Raw genomic sequence first — 27,227 nt, 5'->3', positions numbered from 1 at the left:
TAAACCACCCTATGTTAAAACTCTATTTCATTACCATCATTTTAAGTGGTAACATAAGTAACCACAAATGTCTGACATTGCTTAGTCAATACTTCTGAAACAATGATTTGAATGGTTAATTCTGGGAACTCTTGGTAACTGCTGGCACTGTAGGTAGAGCCAAGAAATCTCTAACATTTTAGTGAAAAGATCCCACACGACTTAGTATCAGTGAAAGAGGATAAGTGAGACAGCAGGGAAAAGAAAGACCCCTTACTAAGACGAGTACACACATAATGCCTGGCAATCGGTAGGATCAAAAACCTTTGTTGTCATTAATAAGTGAAAGCACTAAGATATAGAGGGGTGGAAGGACGTCCATGTAAAACTAAAGCAACAGTGGTTATCAAGCATAAAGAGCACTGAAAGTTTTTATATAAAAGAAATCTAGAACAAAGAGTAAAGAAATGATATACACACACTTCTCCACTGCATACTTTGGACATGGGTTTTAAAAGTAAATTGAAAGCAAATTATTAATGTACCATAAGTCTGCTTCAGAAGACCTAGTATAACGACTGGCAATTCTTTTTAGAGGGAAGTACCTACCTTATGACATTTCAATTCTATCTTGACCAGGTAAGGAAAATGGCTATTGTGGACAGATATCCTCCTTGGGTCTACTTGCACTATAAAATATGAGTTGTTAACACTGAGTGAAGGGTATCCACAATATGTGAGTGCATCTGCACTGTTTTTGAAAAGTTTCTATACATCCAAAGTATTTCAAAGTAAATTACAAAAAAAAATATGATTAAAAACAAACTAGGTACTTAGATTCACATTTTGAAATTATAAATTCACATTGTCATAATAAATTTTTTCTTTAACTTCTTATATATGTTATCTTGGAAAGGTTTTTTTGTTCGCTTCCCAAGATTAATAGTTGAAAGGAACCACTTCATTCAGGATGTTACTATCTTACACTTTCTCTAATAACACTCTTGTAAAAGTGTCATTAAAACAAGTACAATTATTTTACAAGAGGGACCCAAAGACAAGCAGAGCAAGAATAAACTAAATAATTATTGAGGAAAATCTAAGTTACTTTTAAATAAAATATGTTAGGTACCTGAGTCAAAGAATACCCTAAGTGAATCTAGAATAACTTACTATGTTAAACACCTAGGAAGGTATGTGAGTCTACCAAGGCAGTATGCACAATCAAACCAAATCTAAGAAATTTAGTGTTTCCTAAGTAGACTGACATACTATACAAAAATATTAACAAGATGAAAATTGTATTTCAGCTTGAAATGTCCCTGTTAACAGTTTACCTCTTACATGAAATGATCACTGAGAAGTTTTAAAAGAGCTCTCACAGAAGTAAAAACCAAATTCCTAGGCATTCGGCTCATTACAATTTTTAAAAAATGTTTATTGAACTTAGAAAGGAAGAGGAGGGAGAGAGAAACACCGATGTGAGAAACACTGACTGACTATGTCTCATACACTCCCCAAACAGGGACTGAAACCACAATGCTGGTGTGAACCCTGATTGGGAATTGAACCCGCAACCTTTTGGTGTACAGGATGATGCTCCGACCAACCAATGAGCCATACCAGCCAGGGCTCAGCTGATTCTAAAGGAATTAGCTGTGGAAGAAAAAAGTCAGGCTAAGTCTGCTCAATTATGTAAACATCAGACTTAAAAGTAGGTACTGTTTTAGGAGATTTACCCCTCCCCATCGATACTGGTAAAGGTCAAAAACTAGAAAAGAAATAAGAAAATTTGGGTTGGAAAGAATAGGACCTACAGTAAAAATTTCACCTTTAGAAACTACCATAGCAATATATCATCCAGAGGTAGATATGAGGCTTCAAACTGTAACAGGGCGCCTGAGAGGGGGGTCCCAGAAAAGGATTTGGGATGGGGTCCAGAGCTCAGGGTGTCCAGGAAATATTAAGATGTCCTCACCCCCACCTCCCCTCCCCCAGTGTCAGCTGGGGAAAGGGACAAATGGAGCAGGGCCATTGAGAGCTGTTTTGCATAGCAACAGTTTTGCAGCTAAACTCCGGAATGGTCATTTGACATATCTATAACCTTTAACTGGTTTCATAGATAAGTTAAATAGCTGTGGCCATGCTTTGAGCCAGGGAGAAGGGAGTGGCTTCTACCAAGGATGTAACTGGGGGCTGGTCCTGAGTTACAGCGCCTGCTTGAGAGCTTGGAGTTGACTGGCTCCACGCCATGGGGCCACACTTGTCAAGACTCACCACGGCAGCCCAGTAGAGCTGGGAAGGTATGGGAGTCCTGGCAGGTGTAAATGATTGTAAGAGGAGTCGGAAATGGGGCTGCAAAGTACGACTGGCACGGGGATTTAAATGCAGACGCGCGGCAGCCAGAAAAGAGAGCCATGCGGTTTTGGGCAGAGTTAGGACCCCCTCTTGCCCAGGTGAAAGGGAGAAGCATGCAGTTTTAGTGGAGTGGGGATCCCTCAGCCATGTGAAGAAGAAAGCCACATGCTTTTGGTCAGAGTGCTGACTCCTGCAGCTCTGGTAGAAGAGGCCCATGAGGCTTTGGGGTGCTCCCCTTTGCTGCATGGCCTGGAAAGCAGGAGAGACTTTGCCTAGGAAAATGGGTACAAAGAACTCTTGCCAGTGGACCATGAGAAGGTGCCATATGACTTTGGACTAATTATAGATCCTGCCTGGATGGTGACACACCTGATGGGGCCAGTGGCCTGCAAACACGGATGTATGCTCTTTTCCTGAGATACAGTACCCCGAATTAGGGCAGGGGGGAAGGAAGCGCTGTGGGTATCCTAAAGGACTTTGATATTAATGGGGATTTCTATTTCAGGCCCTGGCTGATGTAGTTCAGTGGATTGAGCACGGGCCTGTGAAGCAAAGTGTTGCCGGTTTGATTCCCAGTCAGGGCACATGCCTGGATTGCAGGCCAGGTTCCCAGTAGGGGACACATGAGAAGCAACCACACACTGATGTTTCTCTCCCACTTTTCTCCTTCCCTTCCCCTCTCTCTAAAACAAACAAACAAACAAATAAATAATAAAGTATTTAAAATTTTTTTCTATTTCCTATATACTATTAAAAGAAAAACGTTTTATTACCAATGTATCTGCCATAAACCAAGCTGTCTCATTATGGGCAAGGTACTATATCTCTGTCTTCAATCTGTAAAAATGGAGGTAATAGTACCTATACCTCACAAGAATATTGTGAGAACTAGCTGAGTGAATATAAGGGCTTAAACATGTGCTTGGCACATGGTAAACACTCAAATTTTAGCCTTTTGTTCAAAAAGTTATTTTCATAAATTATTATGGTTTCCATCTTTGCCATTAATGTTTTTAGAGCATATAAATAATCTATCAATTCTATTATGATAACATGGCTATACTTCAAAGATCAATTTACCTAAGAAAAATTAGAAGGTGTAAATGTCTCATTATGCAATGATACCTTAATTCAGATAAAGAGGTGGGAAAAGCAGGCTTACAGGTGGGAGTACTTGAAACAGTATATTTTTGTATTATTATTTACTAATATTGTATTATTATCAACTTACTTTTTCCCATCCCTGTATAATCACATAGCAATACTAAGAATATAATGTAAGGATCCAAATATTTTGATGGCAATTACTATATGTATTTTTTCAATCTGCACGTAACTTGTTTGACTAGGAAAGCTTCCAGGAAAAACTGGGGAAAACAGGAAAAACAAGTTTTATATATTTTCTAACTCAATTCAAACTTTATACTATGAAATGTATTCTGATAACAGACCCCATTTCCAAGTCAGCTACCCACTAGTAAGGCTTTAATACTCAGCATCTGATGAGAGATGAAACCAAGTGTGAACAACTTTCAGGTCCCATGAGTAGGCTGACTGTTGAAGCTGTCAGGTTCAATTGCATCATTCCACATTATTCAATGCCCCAAACTGCTCTCTAATTGTTAGGAGCTTAACGTATTCAAAACCATTGTTTAGGCTAATGCTGAAATGCCCTACAATTGAGTTCCTAATAAAGTAGTGGGAGGGATTAAATTGTAGTTAAACCATCAATGAACATTCATGACTAGACAACAGGACTACATGGAATAGCCAACCAATTCTAAGGCTTACTAATTGGTTAATACCTAGTCAATATACCACCTATCTTTGGGGGGGAAATTAAGTCCCTGGTATTATAATGGCTACTGAAATAATTTAAGAAATGAAAAAGACATTAGTCAATAGCTGAACCTAAAATAGTTGAAATTCATATATCTGTTAACATGGAATTATGAGTTTTTAAATAAAATTTTAATATTATTTTTAGCAAAGTACAGTATTTCTCACTGGTAATCAGGCTATTTCTGTAATAACCGAAATTAATGACACCCTCTAATTATAACATCAGTGTAATAACCATTAATTCCAAAGTGTATTATGGTCTACAAAGCACTTATCATTTGAACTTCATAACATACATATATAGCAGGTAAAACAGATATTTAAAGTTTTCATTTTGTGTATGAAAAAAATGATGCCCACAAACTTAAAAGACCTGTCCATGATTATACGAGTGAGTAGCAAAGCTCCTGGGACCCAGGATTTCTGATTCACTGTTAACTTCCTTAAAATTATGTCATTATAAAATTATTTATTGAGACTTTCATTCTGACCAATCAAACCAGGTAAATTTGCCTGGGAAGCTGAACCATTTTCTCAAATAGAATGAAAGTGTCATATCAGACATCATTTGAAAGAAAATCAAGGACTATGTCCACAACAACTCCCCAACACACAAACACACACACACACACCCAAAGTTATGCACCTGAAACACAAAATATTCAAAGCTGATTGAAGCGAAAGTCCCACAGAAATGTGCAAAACATTACTCAGTAAATTGTATGTACCTTTAAAATACTGAAGTATTTTCATTTACTAAATATTACATCAACCTTGGAAGTTCCTTAATTTAAATCTGTATCATTTTTTAGCCATAAGAGTAAATAATGAACCATGATTATCTACATGAAGACTTGTATCCAAAAGAATGCAGAATATATTAGAATACATTTTTTCTTTATATTCAGCCTTAAATTCTTCTCTTAAAGGAATCACCCTTAAAGCAAAAGCACTTCAATCCTCCCAAAGACTGAAGAGAATGAATGTAGAACTAGGAAACAGGGGAATTTGAAAGCAAAATGGAAAATTAATGGCACACCTACAGAAACTAATTTATACCTGTAATCATGATGCAACGAGGACACAGCACATGGTTTAAAAAAACAATCACATGGACACCATTAATATCTTCCATTAATGTATACAAACTATAACTATATTGCTGATACCTATGAAAGAATAATTATTCTAAAAACAAGTATATCAAATAAAACATAATGATCTAACATTGAAAAAAATAAAGCTTAGTTATCCAACATTTTAAAAAGATTTTTTCAGCCTTGGCTGGTGTGGTTCAGTGGATTGAGCGCTGGCCTATGAACCTAAGAGGCAATCACACATTGATGTTTCTCCCCACTCTTTCTCCCTCCCTTCCCCTCTCTCTATAAATAAATAAGTAAAATCTTGAAAAACAAAGATTTTTCCAAATTAGAACTGCTAAGCATCACACTCTCCCTCCCTACCCTCTTAACACAAAATTTTACAAACATCCCCTAAGGTTTTTTCAAATTAAAGAAACAAATCTATTCCCAGTTTTAATTTCTATTAGCTTTCTAATCTTACCTACTTGACTACTTTGTAGGAAACAATTCTTAAGACAGCAAATAATCCAAAAAAGAGACCTATCTCTCTTACTTAAAACCAAATTCAGAAAGATCAAGAATGACCTCTAGATTTTTATCCTGCAGACACCAATCTAGTCACCAAAAACTATTACTTTCATTACATTTTTTTAGAGGAAGGTGAGGGCGCAAAACATTATTCAAATTTAATGTTTCTATTCTCTGATTTATATATTTTAAAAATATTTGCTTGCTAGTGAGTGATGGCTTTCTTAATAATTGTAAAAAGATATCTATAATTACTTTTTAATATCAATCATTTGAATTTACCTTATATCATTGTTCTCTTAGTTTTAAATCAACTACCTATAAAGGAACCCTAAATAAAATGCTAGATGTGATTATCTAAACAGATTAGAAAATAAGCTAGGCCTACATGAAAGTTAAACCAGAAATAAACTTTTGCCATTTTGAGAAGAAAATTCAATTACCAGGTGCATCACAATTTTAAGAGTTCTATGTATATATTCAACTTATTCTAAACATTTTTGTATCCTTTCCCTTGTACACTGCCCTTAAAAAATTCAGTTTTTGCACATTCAATACCAATACTATTGTCTCAGGCAGCTAAATTGAAGCTGCTCTGCTCTCAGTTAAATTGAGAGGTCAATGTGCCTCAGTTGCCTGGAGACTGATGGTTGCTACAGCAGCACTAGATAAGCTGGGCTAAATAAGCTCCAGCTTGAAGGCAGAAAGCCTTTACTGCTGGACAGAAACACAGATGCAGTTGTCTCAGCATGCAGCATTTAAGTCTAACTGGATGATCGTATTTATAAATGACTCATCTTACTGAAACATGGAAAGAGGATAAACCATAAAGATTTTAATTGGACTGAATCCTGGATTACTTGCAACTATGATTTCTTTGTTCTTTAGTTGAGTCATCTGTTGAGTGGAATTTTCCCTCTAGCTATAAAATTTCTCTTTACCACCACTTCCCCCCATCAACCTCCCTAACGCCAACCCCTAAAACCACAAACATAATGAATGAGAAGAAATGAGATTTTTGCTTAAATCAGCCTAGAATTAACCAGAGAGTAATTAAAACAGACTTTTATAAAGAAAGAAAAGAAAAATGTGCATTGGAAATGCTCTGGTGAGACTTTTGTCCACAAATATAAAGCTATCAATGCATATGGCTACACTTAATTAAAATTAAGAGATAAAATAAAAACAGGTAAAACTATTTATCCTTTCACCCCCTCAAACCCCAAGCCTCTATTATTATGGTTATGCACTCAGTTTAGTCAAATAAGCTAAAGAAGAACTCTTCCTAAACTGGCCGAACTCCCTTTATCTAGGTTGAGAGGTTCACCAAATAGTTAACTTTCATTTTGAAAGATAATATCACTAATCAGGCCACTGATTTTCTGTTCTGAATTATCTGTTGTTTATCCTAATACTTAATGTAATTATAATGATGACTGTTTATACTGTACCATTACATACTTTAAAACTAACAATGCTGTGCTTTGATCTACAGTTTAGAAAAATACTGGAAAAGTGAATACATTCTAAAGGCCTGTACAATAGAAATTATGAATATATATATAAAGCATAAGTGTACAGCAACTTACAAATAACTACTTAACTAGTTATTTGTAATTAGACATTTATCACTGTTATAATTTTCTCAAAATGTTAACACACTACTAGACCTTTGAATAAAGTAAAAATAAAAATATCCAAAGTTCCAAATAAATTTAAAAATGGGTACTTTAGGAATTTTAAATTATTACCTTTAGGGAAATGTGGGGGTAGGGGTGGGCTGCAGTAGGACTGTGTGTATGTGTGTGCACAGCTTTGCCCATTTATTGTCCTTTTTATGTATTTCAAGATCATGATTTTTCTAATTTCACTCTTGCTTAACGCATTCCTATAGACTAGGTCACCTATCCAATTACACATCTAAAGTGGAGGAAAAGGATAAAAAAATGCAAAACCAACCACACAGTCACCATTATTTACAATGTTTAGGAACATTCCCCTTCTCTCTCACTAGGAAGAAAGCCATATTGTACTTAAAGGGATCATTAATTAACTCTTTATTCTATTTTCTCCTACACTGGATTATAAAAATTTAGCAGATATTCAAACATTATTTTTGTGGTCTTTGAAATTATAAAATAAAATTTTAAAACCACAACTCCAAAATTGGTTCGCAGTTGTTTTAAAAAGTCTAACTTTTATTGATAAAAAGAATAAAAGCTGCCCCCAAATGAGTATTTTACAGTGTTAGAAAAAATTCAGAAACTCAGAAATGTAAAATGATCAGTTGGTGCCAACACCTTCCTTTGTCTTCTCTTGTGATTATCATGTAAAAATGTCTATGACTTCCACTAACATGTCAATACAAATAGAGATATTTTATAAATTCCTATAGGAAGCACTATTTCATTTCTCTGTCCTTCAATCAAGCTCACTTTGAAAACTGATAACCCATCTTCATGTTACTTTATAATGTACCTGAGTTGTCGCAACAGCAGGGGTTGCAGATGATGCCGCTGATGGGGACAGAGCTCCCACTTGCTGCAAGTGCCCAGAAGACTGCTGAGGTAAATGAGAACTGGAAACAGGAGTGCTAGACCCTGAGCCAGACACCGCGCTGGGAAAGGACACTGCGACGTCACTGTTGTTATAAATACCTGAAAGAAAAGAAATTGTATAACTTAGCTATCAAACTTGTCAGACACAACACATCAATCAGTATGTTAGAATACTCACATTTTCTCCTGATCCCCCCTCCCAGTGACAAAGTTTATTGGTGATGGTTAAAAAAAAAAGTACCAGTAACTAACTGAATAAATACTGATTTTTCATAAAACACTTTCTAAAAGAATCTGTTTCTTTATATATCAAAAATGGCTTTGCTAATGGACAGGGATCACATCGGGAAGTGCTTTGTAAAAATAATGAGAAAGGTTTCAGAAATTCCTAAGAACGATGAAATGTTTCTTAAGTAGAAAAATAAAGCAATTGGAGCTGCATAAAAAGCACCAGGTTAGCCCTGGCTGGTGTAGCTCAGTGGATTGAGCGCGGGCCTGCGAACCAAACAACCAGGGTTCAATTCACAGTCAGGGCACATGCCTGGGTTGCAGGCCAGTTCCCAGCAGGGGCCAGTTCCCAGCAGGGGATGAACTAGAAGCAACCATACATTGATATTTCTCTCCCTCTCTCCTTCCCTTCCCCTCTAAAAATAAATAAATAAAATCTTAAAAAGGAAAAAAAAAAGCACCAGGTTAGCCTTTCACACACAAACTAGGGCCCCAGAACTCATGATTGAGAAGAATTGAAATGGGAAAATACTTATATTTTAAAAAGGTCACCTACACTACAATGTAGGAAATAAAGTAGAGTAGGACTAGACTTGGGGTTTGGAGACCAATAAAGAGGCTGATGACATTGCAGGACACAGCTATGGGAATAATGAACATAGGTAGATTCTAGGGAATTCAGGAGGTAGACTAGAAAGGACTTTATGAATAACTAAATAGGGTGTACAAGTGTGGGTACTGGAGGGGGACAGAGGAATAAGAGAGAATCACGGATGTCTACTACTAGATGGTGGTAACATTCTCTTCAAGGAACAAAGAACACAGTGGCAACATGGTAACAGCTAGAAAGAAAGGGAGAAATGAGAGAGTTGGAAGCAAATCATTCTAAAACTGTGGATGGGAAGGGGATGGAGAGGGAAAATGAGAAAAAGACAAAGAAAAGGATTTAATGGAAAAGAGGTGTTTTTTGCTTATTTTTTTTAAAGATGGGAGATCATGGGCCTATGTTGGTAACAAAAAGCCCACAGAAAGAGAGAGGTTCTTTGTGGATTAAGTTTAGAGAAAGAATTATCTATATAACTCAGTCGAGTTTTCAACCACGGGTGATTTTGCTCCAGAAGACATCTGACAATGTGTGGACACATTCCTGGTTGTCAAAACTAGGGAGTACTACTGAAACTTAGTAGGGAGAGGCAATGGATATTGCTAAACATGTTAGAATGCCCAGGACAACTCCACACTACTAAGAATTATCTTGTCCACAATGTCCATAGTGTGGAAGCTGACAGATCCTGTCATAACTAAGACTCTTGGGAGGGTAGGAAGAAATAAGATCCTAAGAACCTGACACTGTAACTAGAGAAAAGCAGAAAAAAATTAGCACAAGTGGGCTGCAGTTAAAAGAAAAAAAAACCTTTTGAGAAACTACAGCCCTCGAAGACAGCAAGTTATTATATCAACAATATAATTTACTTTGTTCTAAAGAACATAAATATTATTGATTCATAATAAATAAAAGCACCTATAATATTCAAACCAGGGGAATAAAAGAATTGGGACATCATAAAGGCCTTACAACTATAAATGAGGCTTCTAAGATATCTACAATTTCTCCAGAAAAAAACATAATTTATTCATTCAACAAATACATCCATTACACAAACATCTGAGAGCTCACAGTTTGCCAGACATTATTCTAAACCCTGGAGATACAAAGCCATTCAAGATATGTGGTCTCCACTTTCAAGAAGCTTAGCAGAAAAAAAAGATACAATTACAAAAGACTGTGAAGAGTGACAGAAACATCCTCTGGGGGCTATGAGTGCAAATAAAAGAGAATCTCTCCAGGACCTGGAGGGGGGGGGGGCGGTGGGAGGGTCAAAAAAACTTACTGGACGAGATGAGTGTTAAAGCTAATTTCCAAAGGAGCCACACACAGCACAGAGGCGAAGAGTGGCTTGAGGAAGAAACTTGCAACAGACAGATAGCAGGGTAAATTCTAAGAACTTAAAATTACAATCTGAATAGGTTATGCAAGAAATGAGGCCTCCCCCCACCAAAAAAAAAAAAAAAAGCAGAAAGTATATCAAGAAGAACATTAAAAGTTTAAAGTTTTTTTAAAAATTAGAGACAATAGGAAACCACTGAAGCACTGTAAACAGCTTTGTGTGATCATATTGATGTTTAAGCAAATCATAAATCAATGGCATAGGCAAAGACTAGATTGGGGAGGATATTTAAATTAGGACCAAATAAGCTATTAAGGGTTGCTACAATTATACTGTAGGAGGGTGCAGCCAGGGGGGCCCCCAAAGAAGGATTTGTAATGGGGTCCAGAACTCAGGGCATCCAGGAAATATTAAATATATGGGATGTCCTCACCCCCACAAGTCTGAGCTGGGGGGATGGGATACATGGAGCAGGGCCACTGAGTTGTTTTGCATAGTAACAGTTTGAAAATAACCTCTAGAATGATTATTTAACGTATCTATAACCTTTAACTGGTTTCACAGATATGTTAAATAGCTGTGGCCAGGCTTTGAGCCAGGGAGAAGGGAGTGACTTCCACCCAAGATGTAACTGGGAGGCAACTTCCAGCCTCTATTACAGCGCCTCCATTGAGAGCGTGGAGATGATTGGCTGCATGCCATGGGCCCATGCCTGCCCAGAATCACTATGGCAGCCCAGTAAAGCTGGAGGATATGGGAGTCCTGGCAAGTGTAGCTGATTATGGGACGGGTCGGAAATGGGACTGCAGAGGAAGACTGGCTCTGGGATTTAAATGCAGACTTCGCAGCCATTGAAGAGAGGACCATGCACTCTTGGCCAGAATGTGGACTCCTGCAGCCCCGTGAGAGAGAATCACCATGTAGCTTTAGCACAGAGAACCACGCGGCTTTGGCCAGAGTCGGGGGACCCCTTAATCCCTGCAGCCATGAGAAGGATCATCATGCAGCTTTAGCAGAGAACCACCACTCAGCTTTCTATTTCTTTTCCTGAGATACGGTACCTTGGACTGGGCAAAGGGGGAAAGAAGAACTGTGTGTGTTTGTGGGTGTTTTAAGGAACTTTGGGATTTTGATGAAGACATTAAGTCATTACTCTTAAGTCTCTATAACTTAAATAAATAATTCCTTTCCTTTTCACCAATCTGTAACATGGAGAGCTATAATTCTCTGGTGAAAGGAAAGGCGAACCTAGTACAGGGGGACCACAGGAGAAGGGGGGGGTCAACTAGATAACATTGTAGCACCCCCTTCCCTGGCAGCCAGTCTGGGAAAATCATGGAAGACCACATGTGCAGTAGCTTTAAAGTAATACAACTACTGGTACACGCACAGTAAAAGCCCGCCAAAACTAGCTAGGAAGGATCCACCCTATAAGAATAGAGTCCCTCCAGCCCATGAAGTCAATCCTGCTCGGAGTTGGCCTGCTCCCGTGTTCTCTGCTATAAACTCTGGGTGTTCGGTTTAATTCTTTGTCCCAATCACCAAGAACCTGGTTACCTATGCCCACCTGTGACAATACTGATGAGCAAAAATAGGGGTTAAACTAAGGTAACAGCAGTAAAGAGACATTACAGAGACAAAGTTTATTTGACTGATAACTAATTAGACCTGAAACATATATAAAAAAAAAGGGAAGACTCAGGAATGATTCTTAAGCACTAGTAAATGGACATGAGAGTGGTGATACCGATCACCAAAGCAGGAGTAGCAATATCCAGAATATGAGAATATCCAGTATTTGGCTAGTATGTACAGGTCACTAGCATAATAGCCCAATGAGATAACTATCACTCTCATTTAACATAACAGAGAGAGAAGCTGAAAGAACTAAAGTAAAATGGGCCATTTGCAGTTCTCTGAGCTCCAGCTGAAAGGGGGTGAGGGGGCAGTTCGTAAGGAGTTTTCTACACCATATAGCTATCCACAAATCAACCAGTGGTAAAGCACTAAGGAAGCAATGGGCTACCAAAGCCACTCACAAGGTGTTTCCTCTGCTGGAGGGGTGAAGAAACCTTGTGTTACAGGCCTAGTATCATGATACTCTGTGAAACTGGATTTGCAAACTTCCCTTTCAGCATCTTGTGCAAAAAATTGCTCAGGTTTTAAAACAAATCTGCATTTCCAGAGTGTAGTTATCAGTGCTTTGAAAGAAGCAAGTGAGGCCTATCTGGTTGGCCTTTTAAAGACACCAATAATTATACCATAAGATATCCAGCTAGCATGCCACATACATAGAGAACATGCTTAAGAATCCACTATGATGGGAAACATTTCCTTATTAATTTTTTCTCTTCCTGTTTTTGGTAGTTCTAAACATTAGGTATTTTTTTCAATGGGGTCAAATGGTAGATAAGTATAATGGTACTGCAGGTGGAAAGCAAGGGACAGATAACTTACTGGCAGTTTTTCAATTTTCGTTTTTGTAAGATTTAAAAAATATTAATGTGGAATTTCCAGTCAAGATAGCAGCATAGGTAAACATGGCTTACCTCCAGATACAACCACATAAAAAAACACAAATAAAATATGCCGTATTTTTCTGTGTATAATGTGCACCCACATTTTTGGTCCAAACTTTCAGAAAAAAAATCTCTTAATTTTTTTATTCAATTATCTATTTATTTATATTTAAATACCTGTTTTTTATATTACAAAGGAATTTTAGCATTTACTTTTGTACATATTATAAGAAATTTTACGTGAAAATAATTACAGAACACAAGAACAGATACAAGGTATTTCAGGTACTACCCATGTATAATGTGCATCCTTATTTTCCCCTATAATATTTGGGCAAAAAATGTGTATTATACACAGCAAAATATGGTAGAACCACCATTGCTCAGAACCGTTAGAACTGAGTTGATGGAAGTGTGACAACTATGGAATTAAAGAAACCACATCCATCCACACTGGTAGGAGGGGCAGAGACACTGAAAGGGCTGATCCCACATCCACATGTGGTGGATAAAAATTCAGGAGGGATATCTCGGAAGCAGAGTCCCAGCCCCTCACCAAGTACCCACGGCCAGGGTTCCAGTGCCAGCAAAGTAAGTCCCCATTACATCCAGCTGTAAAACCAGCAGGGATTGAATCTGTGGAAGAAACTACTGGAGCCCCAAGCAGTTCCCCTTAAAGAACCCACACATGGACTTACTGAGATTTACTCTGAGCTCTAGCACCAGAGTAGTAGCTTAAAAGACACCAGTGGCATACAGGGAGAAACTCGAGTGACTGGCATCAAGTCACGAGCTGGGGGGCAGTTTTTTCTCACACAGAAAGGCAGGCAGAGGCCACTGTCCCTTTCTGAGCCCCCCCCCCCCACCAGATCCACAGAGCCAGCAAGCTGGAGCCATATCTGAGATTTCATCAACCTAACACTGTCTGCCTTGCCCTGGAGATCCCAATTCTGTCCCACCCAATTTATAGGCCCACCCAGGCTGTTAACTCTGACTTTTCCACATGAGTAGCTGGTCTTGGCTCATGCTTCACAACTTCCTAAACACTTTCAAACAAGCAACAGCCAGCCTCAGCGAGCTCCTAGCACTCGTACCTCTTGCTAAGTAACCCCAGGCCCAGCACTAGCAGCAGCCAGCCAAGATTCAGTTGGGCTTCATGTGGGAATCGCCAAGCCCAGCACAAGCAGCAGCCATCTCAGATTGTTTAATAACTCAGGCACACTGGCCCAGTGCAAAACACAAGTGGGGGGTGACCTTGACCTGCACCACCTAGGAAACCCCAGGACCAGCACACCCAGTGGATCACTACATACCATGTCAGAGCATCACCAACAATGCCCCTGCACAGCTAATCAATCTTCCACAGAGACAGAGGTAGAAGGTCAGTAGTCATGGCCAGTCCTTGCAGCTGACTGGCCCAGGAAAATCCCTCCCATTGACCTGCCAGCAACAAATCAATACTCAACCACAAGAGGAGGGTGCACCCATCCCACATGAAGGATATACCTCAAGCACCCAGCTTGGGTGATAGGAGAGGCTTGTACAACTGGACCCTACAGGACACCTACTACATTAGGCCACACTACCAACACAGGTGACTCATAGCAGCTCTACATAGAAACAAACACAGGGAAGCTGCCAAAATAAAAAGACAAAGAAACATGGCCCAAATGAAAAAATAGACCAAAACTCCAGAAAAAGTGCTAAATAAAATGTAGATACGCAATCTATCAGATGCAGAATTTAAAACACTGGCTATAGGGATGCTCAAGGAACTTATGAAGACCTCAGCAGCATAAAAAAGATCAATCGAGTCAGACATGAAGGATACACTAATTGAAATAAAGAACAATTTATGGGTAAACAACAGTAGATTGGATAAAGCCGAGAATCAAGTCGATAATTTAGCACATAAGAAAACAAAAAAACAACCAATCAGAACAACAAGAAAAAAACCAAAACCCAAAAAAACAACAAAAAAAACCCAGGACAGTGCAAGCAGCCTCTGGGACAACTTCAAGTATTTCAATGTTTATATCACAGGGGTGCCAGAACAAGAAGAGAAAGAGTAAAACAATGGAAATCTCTTTGAATAAATAATGAAAGAAAACTTCCCTAATTTGGTGAAGGAAATAGACATGCACGTTCAGGAAGCACAGAGTCCCAAACAAGATTGATGAAAGAGGTCTCCTCCAAGACACATTATAATTAAGATGCCAAAGGTTAAAGATGAGAATCTTAAATGAAGCAAGAGAAAAGCATTTAATAGGGGTTTCCCCATAAGACTGTCAGTTGAATTTGCAAAAGAAACTTTGCAAGCTAGAAAGGATTGGCAAGAAATATTCAAAATACTGAAAGTCATGAAAAGCAGGGACCTACAGCCAAGACTGATCTACTCAGCAAAGCTATCATTTAGAATCAAAGGCTAGATAAAGTGCTTCCCAGACAAGAAAAGACTAAAGGAACTTATCATCACCAAACCATTATTTTATGAAATGTTCAAGAAACTTATTTAAGAAAAAGAACATCAAAACTACGAACAATAAAATGTCCACACATACACACACACACAAAGACAATTGCACCTAAAAATCAAACTAAGCAAACAAAAAGAACAGAGACAGAAGAATCATGGATATGGAGAACATTTTGATGGTTACCAGATGGGAGTGAGGTGTCAGGGAACGGGTGAAGAGATGAGGGGATTAAGAAGTACAAATAATGCCCTGGCTGAGGTAGCTCAGTGGATTGAGCACGGTGAACCAAAGGGTCACCAGTTCGATTCCCAGTCTGGGCACATGCGTGAGTTGTAGGCCAGGTCCCCAGTAGGGGTCACGTGAGAGGCAACTATACACTGATATTTCTCTCCTCCTCTTTCTCCCTCTATTCCCCTCTCTAAAAAATAAATAATAAAAAAAAAATTTTAAGTACTACAAATAGTTACAGAATAGCCACAGGGATCTAAAGTACAATATAGGAAATGGAGTTGCCAGAAAACTTAGACGCATGACCCAAGGATATGAATAAAGGAGGAAGGACCACTGGAGGGAGGACCACTGAAGAGAGGCAGGATACTGGATGCTGGGTGGTGGTGGGTGGGTAAAAGGAGGTAAATGAGTACAAATGTAATACCATAATCAATGAGAGTATTAATAAGTATATAAATTATTTATATATTTATATATTATATATTTATTAATAAATATATCATTATTTTAAAAGGTGCCCTGACTGGTGTGGCTCAGTGGACTGAGTGCCAACCTGTGAACCCAAAGGTCACCAGTTCAATTACTAGTCAGGTTACATGCCTGGGTTGCAGGCCAGGTCCCCAGTTGGGGGCGTGCAAAAGGCAACCAATCGATGTATCTCTTACACATCAATGCTTCTCTCCCTCTCTTTCTCCCTCCCTTCCCTTCTCTAAAAGTACATAATTTGTTTAAAGGTACTAAAGATCATGAAGAATAGAAAAAATTGTCCCTTCAAAGAACTTAAGAGTCTCATACAGAGCTAATAAGTATTTGTAAGCTTTTTATAAGTTATATGCTCTTTTAATACAAAACAAGATGACATTCATCTAATTAAATAGAATTGAGTCCTGCAATGCACAAGCTCTGGGAAAATACCCTGAAATTCATCTGTTCAGGATAGAGAATAGAAACAAAATGCAGAATGATACAGAGGTTGACAGTGACATACTGATTCATTCAATGTCATTCATTCACTCATTCATCTATCCATCCATCTAGCAAACAAATATTTATTACATATCTAGTTGAAGACAGGCACTGCACTAGGAACAGGGATTAAAGTAGGGAACAAGACAAACAAGATCTCCATTCTGCAGGAATTTACAACTTAATAAGGAAGGCAAACATTAAAACAAACAAGGACAACTAAATTGTGACAAGTGCTATCTATGATGAAAGAAAAAGGGGTACCGTGACAGTGAAAAATTAGGAAGCAGAAAAGACCTGTCTAAAGAAATGACACTAAAACAAACATCTAAAAGGTAGACTAGTAGGTGAGAGTTAAGTAGAAAAGCTTGTTCAAAAGACGAGGAAAAAAATAGATGTGGCTAGAGCACAGTGAGGAGAGTGGCAGAGGGCAAGGCTGGAGACAGGGAAGGAGCAGATCTCACAGGACCTTGTAAGCCATGTAAATGTGTTTATAATTTATGTTAAGATTAATGGAAAGAAACTGACTACAAAGAACATGACTTAGTTTTTAAAAGACCATCCCTCTTATCTGCTATGTTGCAAATGAACTGAAAAGGAGAAGGGCGGGAACAGAAAGACCATTTAGAAGTTGATTTGACAATTTAGATGAAAGACTATGTCCCTCTGGACCGCGGTGGTAGTGGTGCTGAGCATGGAGAAAGTGGGAGCCTAGAAGCTGGAATCATCTAAACTTTGAGGATAAGCTATGTTTAGTAGATAAAGAACAGTATTATGAATGAGTCCCAGGTTTCTGGCTACTATTGGAACTGACACTTACTGAGATGGTAAAAAACTGAAACAGGAGAAAAGGACTGTTTTAAAGAGAAAAAAAGCTGGTTCAGGACTAAGTCTTAAAGACTTCCAACATTTCAAGGATAGTTATTGAAAAAGAAATTTGTAAAGAAAAAACCATGAGTACGATGTCACTGAAGCCAAGAAAAGAGAATCTGAAGAAAGAGGGGGCACATCAACGGTATCACATAATGCTAAAGGCTAGTAAAAAAACAGACTGAAAATGCCCACTAGATCTGGAAACACTGAGACACATGGTAAATTAGGATGAAAACTACAGTGTAGGCAGAGACAAGATAACAAACATTGTTTAGACCTAACCTTTTTTTAGTATGCCTACCGTAGTGATATAAGTCAATATATAATACAGAAGTATATCTCTCCAGTGACAGAAATATTACTGTTCACCAACCAGAGTTCCTGCTTCCCAATTTCAAACTGCACAGGCGGCCAATTCAGTACCAAATCAAGTTGCTTATTCAACAGAGTATATGAATAGGACGGTTTTGAGGAATATTTAACCGAGCAAACGATTAAGCCTGGTAAGTTATCTCTAACCCAGATGCCATGAGATTGAATATTCTTTTCTGGCGGTTAATATAGCGTGAAGTAGTTAAAAGTTCAAATTCTGCTCCTTCAGGCACATAACCTCTCCGAACTTAACAAACCTCATCTATAAAATAAGGATGGTACCAATGATTTCATAGGGCTGGTGAAAGGATTAGTTAATGCATGTAAAGCATATATCAATATTACTAGTATACTGTCTATAATATAGTAAGCATTTCGTAAGTAGTAGCCATTTTGCTAAATATAAAGGAGAAACAATATCTACTAATATTGAAAGGAATAAGTAAGATAATATATATGAATAGAAGACTTCTGTTATTAATGTTGCTTTAATCCCCCTTCCTTTGGTGACTAATAAACACTTAAGATATGACTTTCCCTTTCTAGATCACGGACTCTGTCTCTATTTGATTAACACATTCATTACTCAAAGAAGGTAAAATAAAATATAATGCTGAGAGCACTGGTGGGGTAGCTCAGTTGGTCAGAGCATCCCAATACACCAAGGCTATAGGTTCAATCCCAGGCAGCGCACATACACGAATGCATAAATAAATGAAACAACAAATTGTTGTCTTTCCTCCTGCTTCCTTTCTCTTTCTAAATTATATGAGCAAGAGAGAGGAAGAGGAAAAGGAAGAGGGAGGGGAGGGGAGATGGTTACAATAAGAGGAAGTCCTCAACAAAAACAAATATGCTAAGAAGTCATCTAAGATGTAAATTGCAAAATACTCACTGGACTTGGCAATATAAAAACTATTCCTGACCTAAGTGGAGCAGTACTTCCCAAAAGCCTGTGTGAAGGGGTTTGAAAAATTAATCAATGAAAATTTCTATTTCTGGCATGAGGTAGACTAAAAACAGCTTAAGATCCTTCCTAATTAAAACAACCTAAGAATAAATAACTAAATCCACAGAAAGTAAGGGAAATACTTAGGTGTCAAAAATGTAGAGGAAAAGGCTTTTAACAGGTTGTCCTAAAGGAGCCAGCCTGTCAAGTAACCTAGCAGCTTTGGCTTTAATGCCCACAAAGAAAGAAAGATGAGACCTTGAACCTCAAAAGGATAGAAAGGTAAAACTGATGAGACCCTGTCTATATTCTTTCAGGGGAAAGACAGATCAACACCCCCCAAAAAATCCTCACCAAACCCCAAAATCATAGCATAGGGAGAAAATAAGGATGCTTGTCCAATTCAACCTGAATTCTAAATGGTATGCAAAGTCTCCTTTGAGAATTTATGGACAAAGCCTTGTCTTCCAACAGCTTTTGGGCTTGAATTTACACTATGGGCCTGGTCTGATAAACTCCAAACATAAATTAACAACAGAAGGGGTCAGGTGGTACTGTCACTTGAGTACACAGCAGAAGCAAACACAAAACCTCTCTGAAGGAATATTTCCTCAATCCAGGCTATAAAACGAGCTCACAATACAAAATTAGAAAACAAGGAAGGAAATAATCCCTTGATCACAAGTTAGCAGACAAAAACATTAAGACTGGCCCTCTTCCAAGAATCTTAAAAAATAGAAACAACAAATAAAGATTAAGAGATAAATATTTTAAATGACTAAGAATCTAAGAGAAGGAATCATATGTGATACAAGAACAACACTCTATAGAGGAATATAGGGTACACTGCTATGGTAGGCTGAATTCTAAGGATGTCCTCCCAATTTATCCATTTGTCCACTTATCCTGTTTTGAATGACTAAGACCTAGTTACTCAAACACTAATCTAGGTACACCTGTAAAAAGACTGGACAGGCTGAATTACAGTGCTAATCAGATGATCACCTTAAAAGGGTGAATTACCCTTTATGAGGATTATGAGGTTAGGCCAGGAGTAATTGGAGAAACCCTTAAAAACAGAAGAAGGACAAAAGAGTGATGGGAGATGTAGGGGAAGACAAAGCAACAGAAATGTGCCAGAAGACTTCCGCCTAGATGGAGGCATAAGTGGAGACGCCATGCTTTCTCACACAACTAAGTTTGGAGACAACAAAATATTAGCAACAGAAAACACAGCCAGAATACAGAACATTGAACTTTTCGGAAGTCAGGTAACAACAAATTCTTCAGCCTGACCAGTAAGAGGGGCGAAGCCAGCAGCTGGTGGAGTGGGGTTGCACAGGAAAACTCGGTCAGACGGACTCAGGCACAGGGATCCCAGGCGTGGGGTTGCAATGGGCGGACCCAGTGAGCGTCCCAGTGAGCTACCGGAAGACCCAGCGAGGGCGCAGGGCGGTGGGTTGACTGTGGTGGCACATTCCTAGGCAGACAGACCGGCGAGGGAGTGGGCAGTGAGACGGGACCCAACAGGCCCCAGCTGCCAGAGGCAGCAGAGAGGACTGCCATTTCCCCTCTCTGACTGCCCCCCACCCCATACAGCATCACAAACCAGCAACCCAGCCCTGGGGGCCCCACCCCGCCCCTAAGACTCTGCTCCTCATACTTAACAGGCGTGGGCGCGAACAGACCAAAAATGGCTCAAAAAGATCTCAAAGCCCCAGAGCCCATAACTCTAAGCAACCCAGAAATTGCCAAACTTTCAGATGCACAGTTCAAAACACTGGTGATCAGGATGCTCACAGAACTGGTTGATTATAGTCACAAATTAGGAACACGTGAAGGCGAAACGAATTGAAATGCAGAGAATTGCACAGGAAACCAATAGCGATGAAAAGGAAACTGGGACTCAAATCAAGGGAGTGGACCAGATGGAAGGAAAAAATGACCAAACAGGAAAATATGAAGAAACAAGAATTCAAAAAAAATGAGGAGAGACTTAGGAACCTTCAGGACATCTTTAAAAGTTCCAACATCCAAATTATAGGGGTACCAGAAGGGGTAAAGAAACAGCCATGAGTAGAAAACTTATTTGAACAAATAATAAAGGAGAATTTCCCCAATCTGGCAAAGGAAATACACTTCCAGGAAATCCAGGAAGCTCAGAGAGTCCCAAAGAAGTTGGACCCAAGAAGGAACACACCAAGGCACATCATAATTTCATTAGCCAAGATTAAAATGAAGGAGAGAACCCTAGAAGCAGCAAGAGATAAGGGGACAGTCACCTACAAAGGAGTTCCCATCAGATTGTCAGCGGATTTCTCAAAAGAGACCTTACAGGCAAGAAGGAGCTACAAAGAAGTATTCCAAATCATGAAAACCAAAGACCTACAACCAAGACTGCTCTATCCAGCAAAACTTTCATTTAGAATGGAAGGGCAGATAAAGTGCTTCTCAGATAAGGTCAAGTTCAAGAAGTTCATCATCACCAAGCCCTTATTATATAAAATGTTAAAGGGACTATCTAAGAAAAAGAAAATCAAAAAGATGAACAGTGAAAGGACAGCAAACTCACAGTTATTAACAACCACACCTAAAACAAAAGCAAATTAAGAGGACAGCTAGATCAGGAGTGAACCATAGAAATGAAGATCTCATGGAGGGTTAGCAACAGGGGAGTGAAAGGAGGAGAAGGGGGGAGAAGGTACAGAAAATAAGTAGCATAGACAGTAGGTAGAAAATAGATGGGGGGCAGGAATAGTATAGGAAATATAGAATCTAAAGAACTTGAGACACATGGTCATAAACTAAAGGGGGGGAATGGTGGGAATGGGGGTGCAGGGTGGAGGGGAATGAAGGGGGGAATAAAACAACTGTAATGGCATAGTCAATAAAATAAAAATTAAAAAAAAAAAAAGAAAGAAATGTGGCAGAAGAGGAAATCCTAGAGATTCTAAGTGTGAAAAGTATTCAACTCACCTTCGCTGGTTCTAAAATGTAGGGACACATGTGCAAGGATGGGAGAGAAGCCTCCAGGTGCTTAGGAAGACCCTTTGTTGACAGCCAGAAAGTGATAAACCTTAGTCCTATAACTGCAAGGAATAAACTGTATTCTGACACAAACCTGAATAAGTCGGAAGTGACTATTCCCAGAGTCTCCTCATAATAACAGTCCAGCTGGCCATCTTGATTTCAGCCTTTATGGGACTCTGCGCAGAGAAACCAGCCAACCCTGCCTGGACTTCCTGATTGTGTGCTAATAAGTTCTTATGGTTTTAAAATGCTAGTTTTGTGGTAATCTGTTATAGCCATAGAAAACTAATATACTTCCAGTGCTAGAAAGTAAGGAAATATTCAATGAATAACAAGGGCATATCTAAAAGGCATAGAGCCAGATTAAAGGGGCTCCCAATGGTTAAATTTAACATTTAATCATGACAATAAATGGATTACAACGCATACGTCCCTAAGCCTATAGTGATATAACCTAAAAGTTTCATGAGCAATGGCATATTTATGTAGTTTCAGTTTATCCCACAAAATACTTACAAATTACTAAGTGGGAAAAGAAAAATTTTTCCTTGGAAAATCCTGATTATGTGCCATCTGATAAGACGCAATGATAGATCACTTCTCTGATATTCTGGTTCCAAAACAACAACCTGAATCTAACAATGAAAAAAATAAAACCAAATCCAAAATAACTAGCCTATAATCCTCAAAAATGTTGATATAACTGTCAACACTTGAGTGGCATCTGAAGACTAGATGGTGGTAATATGACAATGTTGATTTCCTATTCTTGACAGTTGTGGCTTTGCAAAGAATGTCCTTGTTTGTACAAAATATTTAAGAGTTCAGGGCTGGATGGGTTACTACATTTGCAACTTATTCTCAAATTGTTTAGGAAAATAGAGTTATCTGTACTATACTTGCTTTTCTGCAAGTTTTGAGACTATTTCAAAATAAACATTTTTTTGTATGTGAAACTACGCAGTCTTAAAAACAAGACACAAAAACAAAACCAGACCTGGTCCATTTTAATTAAAAAGGTTCACAAAGAATTCCTAAAATTGAAAAACATGCTCACTAACATTCTTTACTCAACAGTCAGGTAAAACAATAAATTAATAGAGCTAAAGAGATGACAAGTAAACAAATAAGATCAAAACAGACTACCCAGATACAGCACAGAGAGATTAAGAAATGAAAATGATAAAAGAGTGATTATGGAATACGAAGGATAGAATGAAAATTCAAGTATGTCTACCAAAGATTTCTAAAGAATAGGAAAAAGCATGTTTTAAAACATAATGGCTGTAACTGTGTCTAGAATTAAAGACACAAATTCTGTCAAAAGGAAGCACAAGAAGTTCCAATAATAAAGTCACATAAAGACATACCACCCAAAACCCAGAGAGGATCTTAAATGAGTGGGTGGGGTAGAACAGTTTGAGTGATAGGTAAACAAATGGAAATGTGGGGTTTAAAATGTTTAGGCTTTTTGGCCTGGGGTCTTTTTCAAGAGGAGAAACACTAGAGCATGTTTAAATAAAGATAAATGATTATGAAAAAGAAATGAGGAAACTAAAACGACAGGGTCTCTTGAGGGCAGCAGAAAAAGATTCGACCCAGAGCACAAGTACTACTCTTTGCAAGCAGAACTGGAGAGAAGGAAAGAAGATGGATACAAATCAAGTAGGTCTGCAGAAGTGAGTAATAAGATGAATATTTTTCTAGGAATAAGAGACAAAGATATCTAATACACTGTGGATGGAGAAGGAAGAAGAGTTAAAAAAACAAGTAATCATGGTAAAAATGTACAGAGAATATGCTAGACATCTGTATTAATATTGTCAAGCAATTTAAATGTCAGTCAAGGCTAGCATCATGAATCGATAATTATATGAATCTGTACATGGTGTCATTTTCTGGCTTTAGAAATACTTAGCTCACATAAAGTATAAAATATGCATATAAGTGGTCAGGTTAATGAGGGTACTTCAACCAAGAAGAGATGAGACACACCTAACTTAATACCAATCATAAGCCTAGATGAGAAACATTAAGCACTGCATTACATAGTGATTTATTTGTTTCCTTAGCTTAAGAAAATTAAAAGATTTAGTAAGTAAAAAGTTTCCAATACAAAGAACATAATCTTATTAGATGTGACAGCTATTGAGACAATTTGCCATTCTGCATTAAAGGTTTTCTATAATTTAATAAAAACATGTAAGTAATGACCACATTAAATTTTAGAAAATGAAAGCAAGGAAAAAAAGTATTCTGAAACCTATAATTTTTGCACAACCACTATGATAATTTTATCTAACATTTTATTCTGTAACTATTCATTTATATTTCTGACTCTTCCAACTTTCATAGTCTGAGCCCCATGAAAACAAGAATTATATACTAAGAAATTGAGTCCTTTGTCATGTACATATTATTATATGATGCATAATAAATATACAATTTGTTGTTCTGGGCTTGGTGTCTGAGAAAGTATGTCATGGAGCCCTGGCCAGTGTGGCTCAGTAGACTGAGCGGCAGTCTAAGAACCACACGGTCATCGCTTCAATTTCCAGTCAGGGCACATGCCTGGGTTGCAGGCCAGGTCCCCAGTAGGTAGGGGGGACGATAGAGGCAACCACACATTGATGTTTCTCTCCCTCTCTTTCTCCCTTCATTCCCCTCTCTGAAAATAAATAAATAAAATGTTTTTTAAAAATCAATTTAAAAAGGAAAATATGTCATGAATATATTTCGAAGATGCTAGGTAAGCTTCCTAAATATCGCTTGATAATCAAATCCAGGAGCTGCTGTAAGAAATATGAGTGTAATTTTCACATTTCCAGTATTTCCAATTTTTTGCTATGATAAATACATCTGTAAGTCTAGCCTTTTCATATGTTCCTTAGGACAGAAGTCACTTCTATTTAGTCCTTTTAGATGAAGTACTTTCCATGAAGTACTTCATTTTAATAGTCCATGCTTCAGAATTTTTTCATTGTGTTGGATATTTAAAAACTTCCCTACAACATGTCCAGAAGAGGACTTTTTCCTTCCTCTTTTTAATTTGGCACTCTATGGGCTGCTTCAATCTAAGATATCTCAGCTTTTTAAAGGCAGTTTACCTCCATTATTTCTTCACATTCTTTCCTCCTCTCCATTTCTCTTTCCCCTTTTTGGGACTCCTGTTATCTGGGCTCTACTTCTATCTTCCATAATATATAGCTTCTATTTTTCTTTGTTTGTATATAGGTATGTATGTATGTATGTTTGTATGTGTGTAATCTTGGTCATTTCCTCCTTTCTAGAGATTTCCTTAATCTGACCTACCCATTAAATTATTTTGTTCCTCAGCTATTATAGTTTATGCTATTCATCCCATTTGTTGTATTCTTTACTTCAAGTACTATAGATTTCCATACCCCAAATTTCTAGTTGTTACTTCTTAATGTTCTGTTTCAAATTGTTATCTTCCCTCATGTCTTTTATATGTTTATCACACTAATCTGTTTTCTCTGTATAGTTTCAGAAGACTGATCTGGGGAAAAAATCAGACTTCATATTACTAGCCAAGATAATTTAAGATTGTTGGTCTCCTAAATGTTGACATACCCAGAGACAATCTTTCGATACAAGCTTCCTAACATACCTTTTGAATGAAAATATTACTTTCTCATATTACAAGCATGATGGAGAAAAGTCTGACAACCATAATTCCAAATACATATCTGTTATATAAATATACTATTCCATCCAGAGATCCTGAACTAAAATGACCTCCTGAGTATGAAACTAACACTAGACATCTATAGAAATAGCTCACTACGGTTTGCATCTGTAATACATGGTCTGCATCTCTGTTAAACAAGGGGACTAGGACATAATTTCTGTAAACACACAACTACAAATTAATGTGAAAGGAAGCTGCAAAACAGTCAACAGCACTATAAAGAGAAAAAAGATTCTTATAGGAGACTATTCTCCATGGTGTGGGCCCAGCTCCTACTCAGAGATGCACAGGACCCATGCCCACCAATAGGGTCTCCGGTGGGAATCAGGCCTGCAATGTGCCTGAACTGCCTTGAGACTTGCTTTTCCTAAAACTCCTTTGCCCTAAATTGAGACAGCAAGTGCTTACTGTAACTTCCTAAAATCCATGCTAAAATTCCTCTCCCCAGTACAGAGTATAACTGGTTCAACCACTTTTCCCTTTTCATTTGTAAATATCCCTCTTCTGTGATGTAATTAGCAGCATTGGCTCCTTTGTTGTCTGTAAAAGGTAACCACCTAAAGCAACCTGTGCATAGTAAATGAGGGCCTTCATATAATGTGCCAAGAAACCCAATAAAGGCCTCTCATGGCAGAGGCCAAGGCTTTTGCTCCTCTTGAGAGAAAAGCCATGCTGTCCCTTTTCCCCCACTGTAGTCTGTGTGAATGTCTCACTTCATCCAAAATGACAGGGACACTGTGGGTGGGTGTTCGCATCACGGTCTTATCAAGAAGGTGATCAATAGTCTGGCTGGCGTGGCTCAGTGGATTGAGCATGGGACTTTGAACAAAAACATCGTGGTTCAATTCCCAGTCAGGGCACATTCCTGGGTTGCAGGCCAGTTCTCGTCAGGGGACACACAAGAGGCAACCACACACTGATATTTCTCTCCTGTCCTTCCCTTCCGCTCTAAAGATAAATAAAATCTTTTAAAAAAAAGTGATCAGTAATCTTTAAACCTAATTTAACTAACTGTTCCTACTCTGACATTAGATTCACTCTGCCAACATCTTCCCAATCATAATTTATTTTCCCAAGATTACTTTAAGAAACAATAAAGCAAACAACATTTGTTATTCTAGACAGTCATGGTTGTTTGCTTTTTCATAAATGACTAAATTACATACTCCCCTACAATCATTTCTGAGATATTGCCTTGAGTAAGCCCAACCAATCAACTCTAAGTATACTGGACAAAACCAAAAGGCTAATATACCATAATCTCCTGTGAAAGAGATGATAAGGATCTGAACCAACGCATAGCCATGAGGGGAAAAAAATGGATTTTGAAAACAATAAAGAAATAAGATATAAAATCATGTTAGGAAACCTCAAATTAATTAATTAGAGAAAAAATGTAGAAGGTACCACTTGTTGGCACAGAACAGAATGAGAAACAAACACACTTTTACAAAAGAATATTAAAAAAGAGACAAATGCTTTCAGGATTACAAAACAAAATAACTAGAACTCAGAAGCACAATCTTTACATATATAGATACCATTATTTATTATTTCCTGTAATCAGTGAAACA

At 38.0% G+C, this 27,227-nt stretch overlaps 1 protein-coding gene across 20 annotated transcripts in view; it reads right to left on the bottom strand.

Annotated features, from left to right (window-relative positions):
* Nucleotides 1-27,227, bottom strand: part of MLLT10 (MLLT10 histone lysine methyltransferase DOT1L cofactor) — a 250,987-nt gene that overhangs the window by 24,221 nt on the left and 199,539 nt on the right. For all 20 annotated transcript variants that reach the window (XM_053654738.1, XM_053654736.1, XM_053654737.1 and 17 more), the window contains one exon: nt 8,268-8,446. In XM_053654738.1, coding sequence (XP_053510713.1) covers nt 8,268-8,446 — 179 coding nt within the window. The remainder of the gene's footprint in view (nt 1-8,267; nt 8,447-27,227) is intronic.

Source organism: Artibeus jamaicensis, unplaced genomic scaffold (assembly GCF_021234435.1).
Source record: "Artibeus jamaicensis isolate MK-2021 breed Jamaican fruit bat unplaced genomic scaffold, CSHL_Jam_final contig_867, whole genome shotgun sequence".
In the NCBI taxonomy this organism is placed as follows: domain Eukaryota; kingdom Metazoa; phylum Chordata; class Mammalia; order Chiroptera; family Phyllostomidae; genus Artibeus; species Artibeus jamaicensis.
Note: the sequence above shows the minus strand (reverse complement) of the source record. Positions and strands in the feature narration are given on the sequence as shown.